This window comes from Zophobas morio, unplaced genomic scaffold (genome assembly GCF_036711695.1).
Source record: "Zophobas morio isolate AGI-343-1 ecotype UQ-CSIRO unplaced genomic scaffold, CSIRO_AGI_Zmor_V1 ptg000465l, whole genome shotgun sequence".
Lineage (NCBI taxonomy): Eukaryota > Metazoa > Arthropoda > Insecta > Coleoptera > Tenebrionidae > Zophobas > Zophobas morio.
Genome location: NW_026972568.1, coordinates 1 through 23,390, shown reverse-complemented (window position 1 = coordinate 23,390; position 23,390 = coordinate 1). Strand labels below are relative to the sequence as shown.

The 23,390-nt window shown below is 28.1% G+C and overlaps 2 protein-coding genes and 2 long non-coding RNA genes across 4 annotated transcripts; 2 read left to right on the top strand and 2 right to left on the bottom strand.

Moving 5' to 3' along the window:
- Positions 1-8: 8 nt before the first annotated feature.
- On the bottom strand, positions 9-9,746 carry LOC135120975 (uncharacterized). Its single transcript, XM_064045292.1, has 23 exons — positions 9,673-9,746; positions 9,417-9,614; positions 9,309-9,355; positions 9,095-9,249; positions 8,951-9,030; positions 8,754-8,872; positions 8,572-8,690; positions 7,503-7,613; positions 6,830-6,949; positions 6,189-6,259; positions 5,606-5,737; positions 4,984-5,102; positions 4,448-4,508; positions 4,184-4,224; positions 4,055-4,127; positions 3,763-3,839; positions 3,062-3,139; positions 2,551-2,676; positions 2,190-2,278; positions 1,796-1,864; positions 1,257-1,744; positions 325-1,204; positions 9-269 (listed from the first exon to the last, which is right to left on the bottom strand). The coding sequence occupies exons 3-23, from the start codon at positions 9,351-9,353 to the stop codon at positions 17-19; spliced, it is 3,306 nt and encodes a 1,101-aa protein (XP_063901362.1). The 5' UTR covers positions 9,354-9,355; positions 9,417-9,614; positions 9,673-9,746; the 3' UTR covers positions 9-16.
- A 3,717-nt stretch (positions 9,747-13,463) lies between these two features.
- LOC135120970 (uncharacterized) lies at positions 13,464-14,191 on the top strand. Its single transcript, XR_010278811.1, has 5 exons — positions 13,464-13,541; positions 13,600-13,755; positions 13,814-13,911; positions 13,967-14,068; positions 14,125-14,191. It is a non-coding gene; the product is annotated as an uncharacterized LOC135120970 (long non-coding RNA).
- A 1,413-nt stretch (positions 14,192-15,604) lies between these two features.
- On the top strand, positions 15,605-16,471 carry LOC135120972 (uncharacterized). The gene is made up of 5 exons (XM_064045290.1): positions 15,605-15,662; positions 15,714-15,777; positions 15,906-15,994; positions 16,068-16,145; positions 16,382-16,471. The coding sequence occupies exons 1-5, from the start codon at positions 15,644-15,646 to the stop codon at positions 16,453-16,455; spliced, it is 324 nt and encodes a 107-aa protein (XP_063901360.1). The 5' UTR covers positions 15,605-15,643; the 3' UTR covers positions 16,456-16,471.
- A 4,033-nt stretch (positions 16,472-20,504) lies between these two features.
- Positions 20,505-22,753, bottom strand: LOC135120969 (uncharacterized). The gene is made up of 4 exons (XR_010278810.1): positions 22,699-22,753; positions 21,709-21,998; positions 20,953-21,108; positions 20,505-20,590 (listed from the first exon to the last, which is right to left on the bottom strand). It is a non-coding gene; the product is annotated as an uncharacterized LOC135120969 (long non-coding RNA).
- Between the last annotated feature and the right edge of the window lie 637 nt (positions 22,754-23,390).

Genomic DNA, 23,390 nt, shown 5'->3' with positions numbered 1-23,390 from the left:
TAAGTGTACAAGTTATTCAACGTTTCTTATAGGAAAAAAGAGTCTTTAAAGAGTTTAAGTCTCGCTGCATTTCCTGCAAAAGTTCTCTCATGAGACTTATTTTTCCTTCTTCTTTCTTTATCAGGTATTCACTACTTTTGTCATAATGAGTTATGCACTTTTCATCGGGGGCGTCTTGGTGATGTTCATTAAGCAAAAAGAGACTTTGACATTTCTCGTGCAAAGTCTGCAGCAACGAGTCGGCTTGGCGCTCTGCTAGTTGATAGTAACTTTGCGTAAAATGCAGTCAGCTTCTAAACATATTAAAAAAATGAAAAAAGATACTTGTCCATGTGCTGCTGGTGATAAACTGCATTGATTGATGCAGTGCGAATGTGCTTCAGATATACAAAGTTCTCTATACAGTGGAAAAGGACCGTAAAGTCAAGCAGATTGCCATTGCCGATACTTGTTATTAACCGTAGCAGGCTCCCAACACTCAAACTTTCAGAATTTTTAAAGTCGCTAAGAGGCGCCCGTAGCCAATCAGAGAATCCCTTTACCATCTTCTCCAGTGTGAATGAGCGTGGCGGTGGAAGGTCCGGCATGATAAGACTGTCGAGACTCTCTTGCAGAGCCGCAATGGACTCTTTACTCTTCCACTTTAAAAGACTTTCGTGATTTTGATCAACAAACTCCGTAATTGGCCAGTTAATCGCCAAGAGGTTTTGATTGGTAAAAAGTTCACGGAGTTTAGTTACTAAAAAGTTGTACAAACTGGCTAAGGCGGAAAGACATGTGCCAACGCAGCGTAAATATGCTTCGTAACGCACCAATGAATGACTATTTTGTTTTACAAAATCCGATACAGATTCGCCCAACCTGCTAACTTTATGGACGAATGGGAGATATATGCATCTAGCCATCCACCAATAAACACTCGACAGCATCTGAATGACAGGTTGAGGCAGGACCGGTGCTCTGCAATATAGCCAAAGCAATGCGTCTTCCCATGAGACTATAGGAGAGTGGCTGCTGTACAACTCCAACACCGCCGCACGCGCTCTACTGGACAAACCCAGTTTTTTCAAGACAGAGGCGGAATCATATGTGAAGGACAAATGATGCTCGGGATTCACGAGGACTACCAGGCTAAAAGGCCCCTGCAGCTGTCCAATAATGGCTGCTACATACTTTTCGTTTCGACTCCAATACGAGGCAGAATCTGAAGTTTGAGCATCACAATACCATATATATAAAGAAACAATGCGCAACACCTTCGCCCGCCCGTAAACTGCCCAATAGAAACAGCACAGATGTCACTCCTTGAAAGTGGCTAGCATTTGCAGTGCAGAAACTACAGGGAGGTTCCCTGGAATAAACGTACCACCGCACACACGCCTTGCGATGACCATTTGATGAGGTACAAAGCAAATAAGCGCAGTTCCTGCACGCGGCGTCTTCCACAAGAGCAGGGTCCGCGAGAAACGTGTTGCGGAGAGAATTTACAAGGGGAGAAGCCACGTGAGGTACACAAACAAGGAGCTTCCAAGTTTCTGCATAACTGCTATTCTGGTGCTGCTTATCTTCAAGCATTGCAGTGATTGGCTTGGAAAAGGTGGAGGTCAAAATATTGGCGTCTACAGAAAAGCCCTTTTTTAAAGCTTTTTGCTCTGGTGCTTGCAATTGACTGCCTTCCCGCTCAACAATTCTCAAAAAATTGGCCCGTTCTTTAAGAGGAACAGATGATTCCAAAGGGAAGTTACTATTAGTAAGAATATTATTATTATTATACGTAGAAACCCCCGTTCCTTACCTTAATATCCTGCGAGTGCAGACTTTTTTTGCAGAAAATTTACGCCATTTCTTAAAAATAAGGAATTTTCTAAGATAATAAATACTTTAATAACAAAAAATAACAACAATAATAAAATATATTAATAGCTCCGGTTTACGTTTTCAAAGCAAAGACACACCAAAAAGTTTATTGCTATAAATCATTAATAATTTTTATTCTAAGCGAGACTATTAAATAATATAGGCCAAAGCAAACTTAATACAAAATTTATAAAACTTTTTTTAGTCTCTTAAAAAAGTTATTATTTTTTTGTGTACAAAATTAATTTTAATATAACTTAAGACTTAAAATAATTTTAAATGTAAAAATTAAAAATATATAGAATATATAATAAAAATAATAATAAGAAGACCTGCAAAAGTCGACTTGCTTATGGAAGTAACGAAGCTTTTGAAATCCATGTACTTCTTTAACAAGTTTTTCCATAATCTCATTTAAAAGCTATACAATATTTATTAGCTTTCTATAAAACTTTGCAAAGGATAAACACTTTTTGTTACTGTCTTATTAAAAACTATGTCATAGTAAAGATATTGAAAGTTAAAAAAAACCAGAAAATGATAAAAATGTTACTTTTACTGAATATAATAAATAATAAAAATAATATATACTTAATAATATTATAAAAATATGATAAACTTTTCAAAGTTAAAATATTATTTTCTTAAAGGAGCTCTCTATTAATATTATTATATATTCATTAATTTTAAAACCATTTTATAAGCAACTTTCACCATATTTTCTTTCCGTGTGCAGAAGGAAAGAGCGCATTCACAAATATTATATAGCAAAGTTTCAGTGCATTCACGCAAAATTTCGCTTGTTATCTTCAACGTATTCTTTATTATATTTTATATAAAAAAAATAAACTATATATAATTATTATAAAAACTCTACGAAACTTTACAGGCGCAAGTTTCTTTATGGAAAATAAAACGTTTAGGATAGTTAACTATTACTATTTATAAATAGAAACTCTTAAATGAAGCTTCAGTACTTAGTGTCAACCTTTACTTAAGTTTATGAGCAATGCCAAAATGACTTTAACCGGCTTAACCCAGCTATACCGGTTGCTTAAAGGACGAATTCTATAGTTAGTTGCGCTCTAATAACTTTTTTACTGCATTAATTCGCTTTGGAAGTGTCGTATTATAAATTTATTGACTCTTTAAGAAAAAATTCCACACCATTCATAATTTGAAAGTTATATAAAAAAGGAGTAACCGCTTCATTGGTCGTGGCTTTTTGGCTTGAATAATACTGATATTTGACTAAGTTTAGGCATATTTGCTCGATAAAATTCTGAGGAAACGTATTAATTACTAACGTACTGAAGATAAAAATTCTATTATTCTTTAAAATAAACACCACGAATAGCCACTAAAGTTCTGTATGTTCAAAAAGTTATACGATATTATAAAAAATTCACAAAAAAAACTTATTTCATAAAAACTCACCGGAACTATAGATAGTTACAAAACATTTCTTTTAACAATAAATAAACAAATGTTATATTACTATTAATATTTCTATAGGAAAATTTATGTGCACTAATAAATGGTATTATAACTTTCATATGAAAATATGGTCAGTAAAAAAATTATTTAAAGAAAATACAGAATAACTTTATTCATTGTATATATTAATACTTAATAATAAATAGAATAAAAAAGAATTATACACAAACGCTCGTAAAAAATTGCTATTAACACCCAATAAAAATTGTTACACAAAAAAATGCCTAAGTTACATAAAGAAAGTTCAGTAAAATTGATAAAAAGCTAAGAATATCTATAAACTACTAAACAATATTAAATAAAAAGGTGATAAGAGATAGGAGCGGCCAATGAAAAAAAATTAATATTGAAAGAGCGAATAAAAAGTCTTCGAATAATAAATATAGATAAGTCATGAAAAATGTTTACATCAACAATTTCGTTAATAATATTTTCAGTCAAAGAAAAACTCGCAGAACGCAAATGGCGACTTCTTTCTTTTAAAACTAATATATATAAGCAGAATAGAAACAGTAATAATAAATATTTTTATTACTTTCTCAATAAACTACAACTAATAAATATAAAAACATTAATATTAATGAAAAAGGAAAAACTCTATAGAAAATACATTGAAAAAAATAAAACTTTCCGTCCAATAGAAACAGAGAAAATATATTAAAGCACTAATTAAAAAAAAGGGGAGGAAGGAAGTAGTTACGAAGGTCAAGAGAGTCAGACAAGAGCTGCCGAAGTTCTAAGTTTAATAGATTTTCACAGACAGAACTGCAGAGCTAAGAAATAATTATTATTATTATTACCATTATAATGATAATAATAATATAGAAACCCGAAAAATGCGAAGCTTGTCAGTATCATGAGCAACAGTTGCTATTAAAATAAACATTGAATAAAAATATTATGCTATTAAAATTATAAAAAAACTCTAATAAACAATGAAATAAACAGAAAAAAAATATAATAGTACTTCAATTAAAATTATTAATGATATAATAAATCGTAAAAATAACAAACCTTCACTAGTATTAAAATTTATTAAAAAAAAAACTTCTAATTATTAATAATAATAGTAATAATATCTAGTAAGTGATACAAGATATGGCCGCTGTCCCGCTCCGTCCAAGACAGACGTCGCTTAGCGAGAGGCCGCCCTTCTACGGGCCATGCAGAGAAGATTTTAAAGTTACGATTGGTGAGTAAAATTTTATATTTGCAAAAAAACTTTTTATTAAAAAGATCAAAATTTTTAGGTACATAATATTTCAAAAAATAAAGCCTACTTTATTGTAGTGTTAAAATCATTAAATTTTTATTTTTAATCCAAACTAACCAATAAAATTCCTTTAAAAGCCCTCTCATTTAAAATCACCAATAAAATCCCACTTAAATATTTTATAATACCGAAGAAAGCAACTATTTTTAGGACATTATTTCATAGGCAGAACAAAAAGCAGATATAATAAACTTCACTATAAAAGTTCCTTTAGAAGTAATGCACCAATGGAAGTCACTAGAACAAACTTTCAAAGCAAAGCAAAAGTTGCCTTGCAAAGGAGTGTACCAATAATAACAATAAGTTAATGGACATTATATATATAATTATAATATAGAGTAGAAAAACAAACAAACCTTTGAGTCAATACTTGATTGGTGGCGCCTAAGTGGTGGATTTCCCAGGCCAATCAGCTTAGTCCGCTCTCCAGTCTGCCCAAAATCGAAGGAAGGGACTCCCTCGAGCCCGTCATCCGCTAATAAAAAAATATCAGAGTTATGTAATAATAAAAAACTGAAGAAAAAAGTATAAATAATAATAATAAATAAATACTCAAATGCAGCTCAAAAGTGCGGTAAAATTTTATATATATACGAAAGTTTAGAGAAGAAATATGTCTTTTATAGTAATAAAGTTAATAGATTGTAACAACAATTCTACAATACAACTACACAAGTTTTAAAAAAATAGTTAATAAACCAAACCGCAATAGAGCGAATAATATTCCAATAAATTCGAAAAGTGGTTAATATATAAAAATACAATAAAACGAACAAAGAGAGAACAACAAAAATCGTATTAAAAGATAATTATAATATTAATAGAAAACGCGAGAGCTAACTTTTATCCTCATTAACAATATGATAAAGTAAAAAAGTTCGAAAAAGTAATAATCCCTGAAATTTGAAAGCAAACGAAAGGAAAAAAAAAAAGAAAATTAACAACCAAAAACTAGCACATGAGCCAATAAAAACTCACATATTTTACAGCCAATCCCAAAGTGCGCCATATAGTCGATGGCATGCACGTTGTCCTCGAACAGAAGCCACTCCTGAAGCTTGGAGATCGCTATAAAGTTTCTTCCTCTTCCCGCATAAGATTCGCTAATAACTATATTCATAAACATACCGTAATCGTTAAAGCAGACTTGTAACGTTTCTAACTATACTTTAATGGCGATAACTATAACTAAAAGTAACAAAAAAGTTCATCAACATCAAAAGTAAAACAGCAGATATATTTATAATTTTATTAATTTAGTATAAAAAATCATTAAAAAGTTTTATAATAACAACTTTTTATATCTAATACATAAACTTTTATTATTTTATGCTCGTTTTTAATTCTACAAGAACTAAATATTATAATAAATAATTATAATAAATATTTATAATGTATTCAAATCAATAATTAGTTATTATTATGATTAATATTATATTAAACAGTGAATAGTTATCCTATTATATAAAATTTATTATAACAGTTAATGATAATAACATTATTGTTTCTCCTAAATATAATAAATAACAGCAATATATTATTAAGATTATTAATAGCAAACCATCGATAGCTTTCTTTCGGATTTTATCAAAATGAAAAGATAAGCAGCAGGCGTTCAGATAACTAGCAGACCTTTATTTTATAATGATATTAATAGATAGAAGAATTAAAATAAACATTTGATTAAACCTAAATAAAATTTTACAATTATAACTTCCAATAATATTGAAAAATAAAAGAAATTTAAGTATAAAAAAATTAAAAGAAGTATATAAAAGGATAAAATAAACAAAAAATGTATATATTTACATAATATATATATATTCAAAATATAAATCACTTTAAAAGATTGATGTAATAGTTTCAAGAAATTAAATTTAAAGAAAACAATATAAAATTAAAGCCCCTTTGTGTTTATAAAGTAGCATAACAAGATTATTAAAAAAAGAAAACATTAAAAAATTTTAACAATATGTATTTTTAGAGTTAAAAAAACTTTTTTAGTAAATAAAAGTCAATTGAAAACTAAATATAACTTAAAACTAATAATTAAAAAAAAAATTGGAATTATCGTAAACTCGAAAGTTTTATTCGTAGGCATTATCAATAACGATAAGTAAAAATGCAAACCTTTTAGAGTTTATAATATTAATAAAATAAAGAAATTTTTTTTATATTTATAATAATTTTAAAAAAGTTTACCTCACCAGCTTGAAAAAACGGACGTAATTCATTTCTGATTCCATTACGGAGCACGCAAATACAACTTCTCGAGTTTTTCTCACTGCCATCGGAAGTTTCATAAGAGTGCGATAAAACAAACTATTTAATAAAAGGTTTTTTTAATAAGGAAGAAAATCATAACATATTTAATAATAACGATAAAAAATAAAAAAAAATTATTATATTCATAAAAAAGTTAATAATAGATTCATTTTCCAATAATATCAACTAAAAAAATATTTCAATAAAAATAAAAATTTTGATTAAAATTTAATTATACATAATTAAATAGTGGTTATAATAATATGTAAATATCATGAAAAGGTATAAATTATCAAACATTTTCCTCTAGTTTTGTTATATAGCAATAAAAATAATAAAGATTTAAAGTAATTATAAAAAAAATAAGTTAATAATAAACTTATCAAGAATACCAAAAATGACTAAAAATACATATCTAAGAACCAGAATTTCTATAAGAAACTATAATTATATTTAATATTTATATAATTATATATTACTAAAATTTCTTAAAAACTTGACTTATTCATTCACTAAGTTTATAGAATAAGTTTTTCTTTACAAAATTATATAATAACACTTAAATAAAAAATTAATGAGTGGAAAGCAAAAAAAAGAGTCGAAGAAGAACTTCGGCTGGTCAAGGCCTTCTTTCAATAGAAAGTAGCACTGGAACTCGGGCTCAGTGGGAGTACTCACGCTCTCTTTGGAAGCACGAAGATAATCGTAAAGCTCTCGAAGTCTGCCCTCAAAAAAAAAGAGAAAAAAACTTTTAAAAATAATTTAAGAAAAGTTAATTAGTAAAAAGTCAAAAAGTTATAGAAGCGGACAAAAATAAATATCTTTTTTATAAATTAATATTTTATGTAAGCATGAATAATAAAAAATCCTAAATAATTCGCAAAAAGCTTAAAGAAATTAATTATGAAATATAAAATATTAAAAATAAGTTATAAAATATGCAAAAAGACCAACTTACCTTATAAAATTTATACAATTATGTAATACTTAAAACTCAATAAAAACAAGAGTAAAGATTTTTAAACACAAAATCTATAAAGTTAAAAAAAAAGTATTATACTATTAAAAACAAAGTAATTATTGGCAAATATTAATTTGTAGCAAAAATTATTTTTAATTTTAAAAAACAATAAAATAATTATTATTCAATAAAAATTTTAATAATAACTCTATCGAGGTAAAAAAGGTATTCACAAATTTATGGAATATAATTTTTTGCAAGTTTGAAAGTTTTATATAATTTTTATCATACAAACTTTAAAATAAACTTTTTAGTTTTATTATTTCTTGAATTTAAAATTTCTTTTAATTAACTAAAAGCACATTATATATAATTCTTAGGAAGTTCCTTAAGGAGACTTCAATGACTTATAAATAAATAAATAAAAATAAATCTTCTAAAACGTAGAAGAAATATTGAAACCTTCAATACAAGAAAATGCACATTTCTTGAGAAAAATAGTTTAAAGATTATATATTTTATAACTTTTTGTTAAATCAAAATTTACTCTTTACAAAAAAATTTCCAAAACTAGTAAGTAAAACATGAATATTAAATAAAAAATTTATAATATCATAAAAAATACAATATAAATAAAAATTTTATAACTATAAAAAATATAAAAATTTTCTTTTCTCAAATTTAATATAACTATTCAGAAGCAAAAGTTGATATGAACCTTATAAGATGGTCCTTCAAAAGTTTGCAGTTTCTGTCCATCACAAAACGGGAGTCTTCAGCGAGATAATGCAAAGAATGGATCAAAAATCGAGCGCAAACTTCGTTAATATAAACGGCCTTCAATTATAACAAGCGCGTGAATTTTTTTTAAAAATAAAATTAATTTAAAAAGTTTAAAACCTCCAGCGAACGTATATGTTGACAAGTTAAATTTTGAAACACACAACGCATTCGATCCTCAAGAAAGTTGTACAGTTGAAGAAAATCAGAAGTAACATCCTTATAGTTGTCCATTAATTCTTTAATAAAAACGCGTGCAAAAATTAAGGTAAAAAGTACACTACAATAACTTGAAGAAATAAAAAATTCAATAGTACTAAGCATGTATTCGGTAGTTTTATGTAGAACAGGAACGGGCCGAAGATCGCTTTCATCAATTGTTCTGTCCGCAAAAGATCTGTTTTATAAATAAAAATTTGCGACGACTTCTAAAAATTATGTAACTTAAATTTACAATTAACCTCGTGTACTTCGAGATGGCTTTTTCAAAGTCAACCTTCGGGAACCCATCGGAATTCCATTCTTTGGGAGACAAACACTCAAAGATGTTCAAGTCATTGGAACTTTCTCTCTCTTCTGCTTCCTTTTGAGAGCACATAGTCATGCAAGTTCCCGTCTAAAATATAAAGAAGTAATAAAAACATATACAACAACGGATGCTATCAATTTAATTACCAAGTGAGTAGATTTACTCATTTCCTCGTCCAACGAGAATTCCATGCCTATTAATAAAAACAGTGACCCACAAAAAACTTCCAAAGTTAAGTATTTTACTTTACAAACCTTTTTCTTCAAGTTCAAAGTTTTCAAGAAAGGGATTCTTGTGGATATCTGGTTTAAAAACGTTATAAAATTGGGTGGAGACGGGACGTTTAGTTGACGGTGAAGAAAAGGACAAGTTGGAGAACTGTGTAGATGGGGGGCGTTTATACAACTGTGATGTTGAAGAGGATTTATCTAAAAAGCCCTGAGGAAGCCGTGCTAATAGTAGCTAAGTAAAGAACGTCTTTCTAATGAATTAATATTAACTATTGTAAACCTCCTCTAGTTTTTTTCCATAATAGAGTTTGCTTATTAGGCTTTCTTAAATTAAAACTCGACTCATTCCTTAATTTAGCGTTTAAAAGTTGTTGTGAATTAGTTTGTAAATCTTCTTTAAAACCAGGCAAACTTCTAGACAATTCCAAAGCCCCCTCGCGTTGAAGGTTACAAGCAGAGCTTCTAACTAAATTTAAAGTATCTTTATCTTTACTGGAAGTAAAAACATTGCCATTCATGAAAACACTTTTGCCTCCATAAATGTGTTTTTTTTTCTAAAAATATATAACAAAAAATGTTAATACTAAAAAAAAGGTTAATAAAAAGAACTCGTTGAAGTTAAAGTTTTGTTTAGTAAAAAAACCACTGTTGGACGTATAAGCGGATTTAGACCGACTTTCTTTAATAAAGAAATAGATTCCACCTACGCTTTATGTAAAAAACTACACCAGAAAAACTTTTTGTAATAGTGCGCTACCATAACCACCCCGTACGCTACTAACAACTGACTTTATGGAGTTGGCAGTATGGCAGTATGGATGGCCTTGCCACTCCAGGGAAATTGTGTTGCTTTTAATTCGCCTTGCACCTCACAACCGGTTATTTATTTAAGAGCACTTGCCAGTTATTATGTTAAAAAGTAAATTGTAACGGATGCATCGTTATTACTTTTAAAAAGCAAGTTATTAAGAACAAAGTAATCTATGGTTTTAAATTTTCAAATTATACGATATTTGATAGATAGTAAATAATAAAGAGCGCAAGATGAAAAATAACCGCTGTTTATGGTGAACAGCTAAAAGGTTATTTTTAACTTTCGAGCAGGTTAGTTTATTTCTAGAGACTATTTTGTTACTTATGGTCGATCGATAAATAAGATAACTTACTAATAAAAATAGGGCTTATTGGTATTTAACGAACTTATTTCAATCTTACATATAACTACTTAGACTATAAAAATACTAAATTTAACATGAAAGAAATGAATATATATAAGCGGTACGGTATTATAATATATATTATAGAGGAAAACAGATGCTGGTATTAAAAGTATTACCGGATTGGACTTTGCTTTGTCACGTGTTTCGTTCTTCTGAACAATTAATAAATATGCTTTTGTTAATTATTTAAAATGTGATACCAATTAATGCTGCAAAGATATCTTATTCCTGTAGCAAGCATTCGTAAACTTATAAGAGTACGAGCTAAAATTATCTTTGGTTAAACTTTAATTTAAACCTCACCCTTATGGCCATGCTCTATTATAAAGAATAGCTAACAGTTAAAATTCATCAAGGTATCACCTTTTTCCTTTATTAAAGCTTGAACAATGCATAATCGGAGTAAGAAGCTTCTCTACAAAATGTTCTAAGAGACTCCAATGAGAGGGTATTCTCTTCAATGTTTGCTCTAGCTCCCAACAATGCATAATTAATAAACCACCATCCAAGCGCCTATGCCAAAGAGGCTGAGATAGTAAATAGTTTTGCTGAAGTTGCTTTACACCTGAAGTTAAAATAAAGACCTAATCTATTATAAATGTACTCTATTTAACAGAGTATTACTAACAACTATTTCTAAACATCTAATTACTGGAGTTATCACCCCGTAGATGAGCAAATCTCCTCTTTCAATGTAGCTCTGTAAGACCAGAATTTTTAACAATCACTATTAGCTACAGCACCGACCAATCCAGGACTATGGACCGGGGCACAAAGTCGAACAAAATAACCAACGAAAATACACAAGCAGAGAGCGGGAAACTACTTTTTTATTTAATAATTTTTGCGGTTCTCGGTAAGTCGACGCAAATCTGTCTTCGTTCGGGTGCAGACTCCCGCCATTCACCTTTCACTAGCGCCATTTCAATAATTGGCTCTAAGTATACTTTGAAATTACTGCCTACTGACTGCTCTCTCGCGTGTGTCCTAGGGCAGTTATATACTCGAGTGATTGACATCCTGCTTTTTAGCACATAGAGAAAAAGACTGGGAAAGTCACTCCAAGATTATATATATTAAGGGTGTAACACTCGAAACGGGATCCTTTCAAAAAATATCGTGTAACTTCAATTTCTTCAGACGCTGGGTCGGCGCTGTAAACGTCCACGCAGACAAACGGCGTACAAGCAAAATTACGGTCATCTTTTACAATTTTAGCTTGCAGACCTATAGATAGCTACATTATATAAACAAATGGTGCCTTTTAGAATAATTCCGAATATACTATTTGCCATTTTACATATGATTGATACGAAATAGTTGTAGTTTGCTTCAAGTGCGCCAAACGACTCAAAATTTTAAAGAAACTCTATTAATGACGTGTTGACTTGCGCCACTCCAGTGGGAGATCGGTTCATTGACACCTGACACCCAGTTCAAGCTGAGGATATAATTATTTACTCAAAAAGTTTTACAATTAATGACCAGATAATTTAAATATATAATGTATATCTCAGCGCCACTGTAACCAAAATTTTTTTCTAGTCAAATTAAAAAACCAAAAAATATTACGTTAAAATATCTCTCTAGGTAAACTAATCACTTGAAAGGTTGCCTGTTTTAAATAATTATTAACTAATGACGAGAGCTAATTAAATGAAAGATATAATTAAGTTTTTAAGAAATTAACATATTATGTGCGCAGGGCCTCAGCTGGTAAGGTCCGAGGACAAAAACAAACAGCTAAACAAAAGCGCAGCATAAAAGAACGCTCTTTTACTTTTTGTTGTATTTGTAAATTTTGTAGATAACTGCAATATTTCATCGCCATTTATGACCTTTAAGCTAATAGATGCATCATAACATTTGTTCGCACATCGGGCCCTAACAACTGGTTGCCGAAGAATTCTCAAAACACTTTCCCACCTAAGTGGTGACTAGGTTCTTGAGCTTTACAAAAATTATTTGGGAGAGCGGTTACTGTAAACTTTAGATAAAGATGAAGCTCAAAGGAGAGGACTTAAAAAACAGACTACGAAACAAGCACTTTAGACTATCAATAGAAGTTATTGTGGGAGAACATGAGTAGAAAATTTAGTACGCTTCACAGTTTAAACTTTTCAATGCTAAATTTTTTAGAGGTCGATTATTTTTTTTAATAGCTGTTTTAGAACAAATCTAAGTTGTATACTCTAGCAGCGTTTCTACTTCACATTGAATAATTAAAATAAAAAACTCAAAAAAACTCAATGATATATATTTAAAAAAGTTAGTATCACTTTATTATACTGAAGTTTAAGCATTTTTCTGCATAAAATTAGAATAATGGGCTTATTTATAGTTTCTAGGCAATATTACACTTGTCGAAAAAACAAGCTCAGTGGGCTTGCTAAACAGGCTGGTCATTATATGAAATTTAACTGAGAATTCCGGCACCCCGCTTGATCTAAGCAGTCTGCCACCACCACCACACCAAAAGGTAGGAGTGCCTACTTTCAAGGGGAAAGGAGTTCTAACACACGCCCTTACCTTACTAAATACTATAACAGCAAATAAGTCAAAGTTGTGGGGGATGACTGGACATAGATTAAAGCAGTTAAAGTCTTAATTTATTAAATTTTTTACCACCGAAAAGTATGGACGCCGCCCTTCTAAAGTAGGCAGGAAATTATTTAGAAGTATCGAGTTCTACCAGGTTGTCCATGGTGAGTGGCCACGTGGGTTACACTAAACTAGGCTTTCCCCTCAAAATTCCGGTCCTGGTAGGGAGCTCAAAGTGTTCGAAGTCTGGTAACGAGCGAGCATTAATGGCATCCCTAAATAATTTTCCTCTTTTGTCATTCCTTATACGAGACGTTGATGGCTCCATGACCCGTATTAGTGTCGATCCCGTATTACTGCAAAGGTCTAAGGATTTTCTTAGTCAAAGGTTATTACTATTTTACAAAAGAAACAATAAAGCTATTTTATCCCAATGTTTCTCGCAGGTACTCGAACTACAAACCAATCGCAGAATTTTTCAACGTCAATAAATTTTCAGTCCCTGAAAGCTTATTGCTTATCAAAAAAAGAGTTGGACATAATTTGGAGTATTTTTCTTCAAATTATTTACTTATAGTGGCTATCCTTGTGGTATATTGCCTGTAATTGCGTGTCCATTTCTTTTGGGCAGTATATTAGTTTCTGTTCTTGAATGTTTAGGTTTACCACGCCTTTACTTTTGGTCCCCATTCTAATTCTTACTTTTGGTTTTTTATTCTCCAAGTTTTTGTCTAATTCTGGTAAATTATGTTTTCATGGTAAATTACTTGAATAATTTCAACTTAGAAATGTACTTCCATTATATTTTTTAAGGTAGAAGAATCAGTGAAAAGGAAGTGATTCTATTATGCGCTCTGTTATCCTTACCTTTTTATTTCATAGCCTCCGCAGGAACGTTGTTTTTTTGGCTTATAGGTGTCCCTCAACTCTTTAAAATTTTTAAGGTTTACTTTTAACTTTTTGGCTTGTAGGCCTCTCGACGTGCATTATTATAGTACACGCTTCCTTATTAAGTACTCTGAATGAGCACTTACTTGTAATAATATATATTTATAGTGATAAATATTGTTTTTAAATTCGAACTACTAAATATCTAACGTTTTATAAGTCTTTATTAAGCCTTCACATTTACTTTTTTACTCCTTTAGTAACATACAATATTTAAGAAATTATTTTCTGCTTTTTTCTATTAATGATAATATTAAAATTATGTTCAGGTCACTGAAAATTCGACAGTTTACACTGAAGAAGTTCGTAACTTATGATGTCTTGAAGTATTTAGTTTTTTCTTTGTACTAATTCACTATATTTGTTATAATAAATTTTAGGCCTGCTAATTTATTTAAACTTCCACTTTTACTAAATAACTATTTTTTACTATAATTTTAAAATAATAAAAGTTCTCATATATCGTTAAAAATTGTACCCGTTATAGCGAAAAAATAATTTTATAAAAAAAGTTTGATTTATTAGTTAGCTTGTTTTACTACCTCACTTCATTCTTTGCCCACAAGTAAAGTTTGTTGCATACATCGCTTACTTTCTTTGGATAAATTAAACGCTGTTAGTTAATTAAACAGCGTCTGGCGAAACTGATATTAGAAAATAACTAGTTATTTAGTTGCTAGAAACATAAGTTGGAAAAAATATATTTCAAATAACTTGAGGTAGAAGTTACGAAATACTTGTACTTCTGTTACAATTTTGAACAAGTTTTGAAAATTTGGAACGTTTAGTCCAAGGCAACCTTTAAGATGACGGTTTAAATTAATTAATCGCTTATTATTGATTTATTGAAAAATTATATAAAGAAATGTGTAATTTATGCTTTTAAGAAATACCAAGTTGAGAAAAAATTGGAAAGATTTACCCATTGCTATAGTTATATAAGTATAAAGGTTTTTTTAAGATGCTAGTGGCGAAATAAAAGAATTATTTAAGCGTTTGGAAAACTCTGCGGCATTTTGTTTCCAGTTTCTTACAAAGTTCAAGTATTCACAGGCTTTAAGTAGTGCTTCGTAAAAAGTTACTTGTAAAAACTACTAAAACATAAGATTTCCTATTTACTTTGCAAAACAGTCGAAAAATTTTAATTATTTTTAGAGCTAACAGACAACAACAAATATATCCTAATTTTTTTTTTTAACCACTACAACTTTATTGCTTTATTTGTGACTTAATACAATTATATAACCTTAGAAAAGTCATAACTAAATTAGAACACTTCTTTAATTACTCTACCTTCTCAAAGAAAATTAGTAGTTACTTTACATAGTTGACATTAAGCAAGGGAAACTAAATTAAAATGAAAGTAGTAAACTTTAAAAAGGTTTTTTATACACATTCGTGTTTAATATAAATATATTAAACAATATAGTCGAGCGCCCCTCTGCGTATGGGAAAGGAACAGACATAGTTGGATACCTGTAGGCCTTAGAGGCATTGATATTTTTGTGGAGGACTATTTACAGGCTTTTGTTAGTATTTAGTATGACTTCTTTTCCAAGAGGTAAGCCATTTAGAGTTTGTATAATAATACTTTGTAATAAATAATTATTAGTTGAACTCGAAAATGCTATGCGAGAAATCCTTGAGCGGATTTTTTCATCAAATTTCACTTATAAGTTAAATTAGCTTACTTTGTTTATTTTCTAAACTTGCAATTTTCAAGTCAATATTATTCATATAACTTTTGAATTTTAAAATTTCTCTACTTAAATTTCCTTTTTATATAATAATTTCTTCGTTTTAGTGATGAAGATTCAAAAAATAATGTTGGAAAATTTTTAAGGGAAAGCGTGGATACTCTTAGGGATCAGTACTCTAGTTATAAATTTTTTGGTTCGTATATTTGTTGTACACTTTAATGCTTTACTCCTCATTGTAATGATTTTTATAAATACTCTTCTATTAGTGTCAATAAATGTAATTGATAAAACTAAAGGAGGAATGACGAGAGGCAGTCGCTATATCTACAACCAGGACACTGACGGTTATTACAAATAAACTTTGTCTTCCTTTGAAAATAAATATAATAGTTTTTTATATTTTTTTTAATTGTACTTATTATTAGCTCCTGAAAATGGTATATAAAATATACCATTTTTAATGGGGAACAATTAAAATTTCTTCCACAATTTATATTATATTTATCCTTTTTAATATTCATATATTTGAATAAAATTATTTAACCTTATACTTGTATCTTGGCTAATTTTTAACTTTTAGGCCTGCTAACTATCAAAAGCGAGCATGGAAATACTTCTATACTTGTAGATGTTTATGGCGTTGCTTATCAATAATAACGATTTATAAATTTTTATATTCAATAAGAAATTATTGCGAAAGCTTTGTGAGTTTTGTATGAAAAGAAAACCTTTTAAAAAGTTTTATTAACTTAATAACTGAAAAGTTCGATTGGATCGTAGTATAAATGTAGAATAACTTAGATTATGAACAACTTACGTAATATTTTTCTTTATGGGCAATGAAAAAAATATTAGTTCAAAAGTATGAAAATCTTTAAGTTTACAGATAATTTAAAAAGACAACTGTAGATTTTTTTTTTTTTTGGAGAGGCAAAAGCGAACTTTGAAGGCTTCTATCTTTCTTGCCAACCAAATATATACTTCCCCCTCGAAGGATAATCTACTTATTCTATTTATAAATGGAAAGCCCGACAAGAGTTTTACTAAAAGAATCACTTTAACGTTGTAATTAAAAAGATGCCGAAGCGTGAGCCTTGCGAGCCTTTTTTCATTTACAATTTCCGCGCCGGCTCTGTCATATTAAAGAAACTTTTGTAATTATAATTTTATTATAAAATAAAATTTTTTATTAACTAGTAGTCTTTAACTTAAAAATGATCTTATTTCAAAGTTTTAGTTATAACAGAGACAAAATAGAGAAATGTGCTTTATATTATAAGCAGAATATTGAGAAGATTAAAGTTTAACTTTGGTAATAAAGGTAGAATTAATCTTTTTCAATTGTTTACGATTAAAATTTGGTGTAACAGACGAATTTAATATAAGATTAAAATAAAATTAAAATTTTTTTAATTCAATTTCTTTGCGATAACAAACCAGTTTTCTTTATCAAAACCGTTTTCAATTATTTCTAGTCCACCTGCCTACAGTTTATAATAAAGAAATTTTATTTGTTTTGTTAAAATTATAATAATAATAAGTAAGGTTGCCTGAAAAATTAATTCTTCGAGTTCGCCTTTCTCGAATAAATGATAATAGCGTTTATAGATCAACGTCTCACTTTCGTGGTTAGGCTTATTCTTAACAAAGTGGGCTTGAAGATGCCAAGGAACAAGTACATCTTTCAAATCGTTGGTACTTTTGATCTTTTAAGAAAAGTTAGGCAAGATGTATTCGAAGAAAGTTGACGTAAAAATAAAAATTTAATTTCATTAGTTTTATTGAACGCCAATGTAACTTTTTTTTATATAAATTTTATAATTTGTATAATAAAGTGTGAATGCGATCAGAAGAAGACGAAATATTATGAGGCATTCTCTAGTCAAATAATATTTTCATCAGATAATTGAAAGGTAAAAAATTAAATTTATTTTCTTTAAACCAAGTAAAAGTTATACGTAAAAAACAAAAAGTAAACATTATTATTTTCTTTGGACCAGACGTAGATCATTAATAATCCTTTATTTTTGCAAATTTTTTTCATTTGCTGAATGGCTAGAATTCTTCTTTTTACACTCGAAAAATGATGAATGACTGCTATGCTTATGACGTAATCCTCATTAAAAATGGTTAAATTAGTTGAAAAGTTATATTTTTTATCAATATTGAAATATTATATATAAAAGGAGTTATAAACAAAAATACTACGAAAGAGCAAGGCCGGTATGGTAAGCTTAAAGAATCGGCAACTACACCTTGACAATTTTTTTCTGAAACTATTTTAATAAACTCTACGTTTCTATCAGTACCTAAAAAGACAAATCACATTATTATATATATTTTGAGACAAATTTGAAGTCGAAGGAAAAGAAAGTAGTAGTTCATAAAATGTTAGATAAGGTTTAAAAAAATAATTTTATAAGTAACAAATTATATCTAAAAAGAAAGTCAACCTATTGAAAACGTGTCTTCATTTACTTCTAAATACTTTCCGTTTCCGCAGCCCACATCAGCCCATAAACTTTTTAGCCAAATAAATTTAAATGGAACCTTTTAAAGTAAACTTTAAAAAAACCTCCCCTTCGGAAAAGACTTGACAAAATTTTTAACTTTCGGCCATTGACACCACCGAGTGCTATTGAAATGTAAGGCAATTTCTTTATAAACTTTATGAACGTATTCGTGCTCCAAATCAGCCTCTGAAGTTATAGGACTTTGTCTATCTTGTAGTTCCATTAAAAATAAAGTTATAACCTCAAAGTTTTAACTTAATTATTTGTAAACAGGACACCTCTTGCAGACCTTGTAATAGAAGCGCCGGCAGTAGTAATATAGGATATACATTACCTAAACAAGGCTTTTTTTTATAGCAGTTAATAAATATTAACATTTTTAATCATAGCTAGTTACGATAAAAGTGGTAATTGTTAACAAGTATCAGTATAAGGTATAACCGTAGTTATTAAAGTAATTAGAGTATTTTGTATTTGTACGCCCCCTATTGAGGTGCTCACGGCAGTTTATTTAAAAACGTGTAAAAGTTATAAAGACAAGCACTTGAGAAAAAGAACAAAAATAAGTCACGAAATTCATTGACTTTAGTACTTTGAGAACTTCATATACAATGAATATTATTAGGTTTCTTAGTTTTTATGGAGTTTTTTACTTTTAAAACCTACTTTAAGGTTAATTAAAACCGCGACAACAAACTTAGCTCTAAGTGTTGAACTTTTCAGTACTGTTAATGTTGGGTATACATATGTAAATTATAGTAAATTGCAATCCTGCCTTAAGTTACAACTACTTTAGCAGCGGACCGATATTAGCAGAAAGTAACACTATCCTGTCGTCCACGGGCTTAACTTTACAAGTAGGAAGTCGTTTTGTGTAAAAATAACTTTGTGAATAAAGATGACTCTATAGTAACTTTTTCTCATGGGGAAAAAAAAAAGTTGAGCACAGCCCACGGTGGAGTTGTTACGTTGTCTCTGCACACGAATTGAGTCAAAATTTTACGGTAATTTAAGAGAAATTAATTTAAAAAAAAAAAATTTGTCCTCAATTACAAAAGTAAAGATAGCTGATTTTAGAAGTAGAACTTTTTACTTGTTTGGAATTACTAAAAAAGAGATTCGCTCTTACAGCACCCGAGAAACAGCTTGCGCTCTTATCGGTAGTAGTAAAAAAAGTCTTTTAAAACTCACAAACAAACTAAAACTCGCCCTGAATTTTATCATGTTTTTATTACAGTTTCTTTAATGCAATATGCAAAAAGACAAGATTAGCATAAACAAAAGTCGTTTTACAAATTAACCCAAAAATGATAAAATAGTTTGTTGAAAAATCACGAATGTAAAGAATTTTCCTATAATAACCAATTTAATTTCCTAATTTAATTGTTACTTCGATAAATTTATTATTTTAAATAAATTAAAGCAAAATAGAATTAATTTGCAGAAGGGCTATTTCTTATAGGGTACAATATAGTAACTTTATTAAACTCCTGAAACTTCAAAATCTTCAGTCTCCAAAGTTTTCAAAGACAACTTCTTGAGATAATCAGTTAAACTCTTTCTTTTCTGTGCAGTTTTACTGGATTGTAACTCGTACAAGCAGCTCGTATTATAAAGAATAACTTTTTAAATGAAATTAATTAAAACTAAAATTATTATCAATTATGATAAAAAATGTACAAAAAGTATAACAAAAAGCTGATAATAATAAAATTCATAATAGTTGCAAGACTAAAATACATAATAAGTAATATATAAGTAAACTTTTTTCAGTAAAAATTTTTCGCTTTTCCAACTTTTTTAATAATTTTTGAATTTTTCGTAAACTTCCTTCCACGTTTTCTATTTATATCATAAAAAATAAAGTAGATACAAGAAGTAAATGTATAAACAAAAACTTTATTGATTATAATTCACTTTTTTTTTATATATTTTATAAAGTTATTGTTTTTTACTTAGTACACTTCAATTTTTTTTAAAATAAACAAATATTTCGTATAAAAAAATTTAAACCAAGGTATATTCCTTTCTTACTGGTATTAAAAAAATAAGATTCTATATATACTTTTATCATGGTTTTACTCATAATAAAGTTTTCTTAACACAAGAAGAAAAGTTTTCTGCTAATTAAGGTTTATATTTGACATCACTATATACAATAAAATTGTTAAAACATACCAAAATAAAGATCACAAACCGCCAGATTAGATAAAGTTGGTATTGTGCGCGTAAATAAACATGCAGCTTCTTGAGGATCCGCAGAAGACTTCAGAAAACTTAAAGATTAAATATAAAAACCTATTATTTCACTGGTAAAAAAAGAAGGTAGAAACTAATTGTATTGGTGAATATTTCACAGTAAAAAAGTTGAAAGTGGCATTAAAAGATTATTAGGATTTTTACTTTTTTGAAAGGCAGAAAAAGTAATTTAACGAATCCTATTAATAAATTTCTAAATTGGAATAATTTTAATCCAATCAGAATATTTATAAGAAAAAATAAAAAAACAGCAAAAAAAAGTCAGTACTAGAACTTTTTTATTTTTATTTAATGGAGAGCATAAAAACAGATGTATCTATACAAGAATTTTTATAAAAATTAAATCTTGATAATAAAGTAATTTGATATTAATATTAACTCAGTTTGAAAGGCCAATAATTCCCGAAGACACTTTTCAGCTCCAAAGAAATCATCGTTAGCGATTTTTAAGAGAAACTGATTGGTAATGCACATTTCTGAGGTCGATTGGTCAGTCGACAGCAAACCAGCTTCAGAAAAAAAGGTCTCTGCAGCACTGATCGCATAAAAGAATCACCATAAGAAAACTGAGAGCTTAAGAGAAGTGAGAATATTGAAAGCACTACTAAATAAATTTTAATTCTATTTTATAAATTACTATAATAAAGTTATAAAGAACTATACATAAATATAGTATAATATAATATTTATTAAAACTGAATATTTATTACAACAATAGAAGTTTCCAACGTAAAAAATTTTAAGTAATAAATATAAGAATTACAAAGATAAAAAGAAGTAAAATTATTAGTTTAAAAAATCATACTAGGCATAAAAAATAGTTTTATTTATTATTTTAAATTTTTTTTTATATAATATGTACAACTAACTGAAGGGGATTAATAATATATCATATATAAAGTATTTTTAAAGATAATAATTATATACAAATTAATAATTTTTTAAATAATAAAAATTCACAATTTTAAATTTACAATTTAAATAACTTTTTCATATATAAATATGTTATAAATTTTATGAAATAAATTTACTAAGAGGCATGAGGTGTTCATAAAAAGTATTATTGAAATAAAACTTTTACTTTAAATAAAAATTGTTATAATAATTTTATATATATATATGAAATTAAAAATACGTTAAATCTCCGTAAAAAAGGTTTAATCTTCCCCTCAACGAAAGAAGCTGCGCATGCGTATTAATTGAAAAAAGATTTTCCTTTTCTTTATTTAAAAATTCGGTTTCTGACTGGTGTAAGTCACGAGTAAGTCCTTTTTTAATGAGATGCTCAAGCAGCGAATCGCAAAGCGTGTAGTCAGCCACGTGGAAAAGGCACCAGCTCAAATAAAGACCAGACCGGATGTACTTTTTGAATAAGTCATTTTCTTTACAAATTTCCTCTTCGTATAAAAAGTTGGAGTGAAGAGACTTTAAATATATAAGAATATAAAAATAAATTTTTATATATTTTAATTTATATTAATTATAAGTACAGGTTATTATGAAAACGTAGAAAAAAATATATATTGATATCTTGCTTTAAAATAGTTTATACAAAACAATCTTCCTAATATATATAAAATTGAATTAAATAGTGAAAACGCTTAATTATAAAAAAACACAGAAATTTTACTATAATTGGATTATTTGGAAACTGGAAGCGTGAAGTATATATTATCCACCAATAGCTTACACAAAAGTTCAAAAGCAAATAAATTTTAAAATAATCATAAAAATAAAATATATTTTAACTTAAATTTTATAAGCTTATGACAAAATTAATTTTTTTTTCTTTGTTAAATTATAAGTTAAAGATACTTCACAATATATAAAAAATACAAAAATAAAAAAAGAATAAATTTAGAATATTCTTTTAATTGCATACTTTTTATTAAAAATATTTATTTAATAATATACTGCGTAAACGTAAATAATAGAAATTGCAAAAGCACTTCATAATTTTAATAATAGAGAGCCTCGGAGTAAAAGTTAGACTTATAATTTAAGAAACTACTTAAAATTTTTCATATTGTATTTTAAAACAATTTTATTTTAATTATATATAAAAATTATAAAAAAGATTTTATTAAACTTGTATGAACTCGTTAAAACATAAAAAACAACAAACTTCACAGCTCAACATCAACTGAGAAAATTGAGTGAGCGCTTCATTGTGTAAGCCTTCAAAAAAATATAAAAATCCTTCAAGGATTTAAAAAAATTATTTAGATTAAGGAGTAAACTTTCAATTATATGTAACCTTTAGAAGAAAGAAAATAAAACAAAACATTTGCAAATGATTTGGAAGAAGGGCTCAAAGGCTCTGAATAAAAGCCTATAAAACGAGTTCAACAGGCTTCAAGAAGTATAAAACGTTATAAAAAAATACTTTTAAAGTTTGCTAAAGAAATAAAGTTTTCCAAAAAGCTAATAATTTTAGAAGCCTACAATTAGTAAAAAAATAGTAGTTAAAAAAATTAACTATAAAAAAAGTCCGCAAGTGACTTATTAAAAGTTGCTCAAGATTTACTTTTATTTTCAGAAAAATTCTTTTTATAAAAACTATAAGCTTTAAGTTAATTTTATATATATACATATTTAAAAACCTATTTTATTATTTGATAATATTATTTTTAATTAAGTAGGAAAGACAACAGAAACATCGTAAAAACCCTAAAAATCACATAAATACCTTTTTGTAACTCCGCAATTCTATTAAAGAGTGAATTAAGGCCGATAAATACTGCAAGCCTTCTATAGTAATAATATTTACATCGGAACTATAAGCTTCTGTTGTACTGAAGCTAACTTTACAATAGT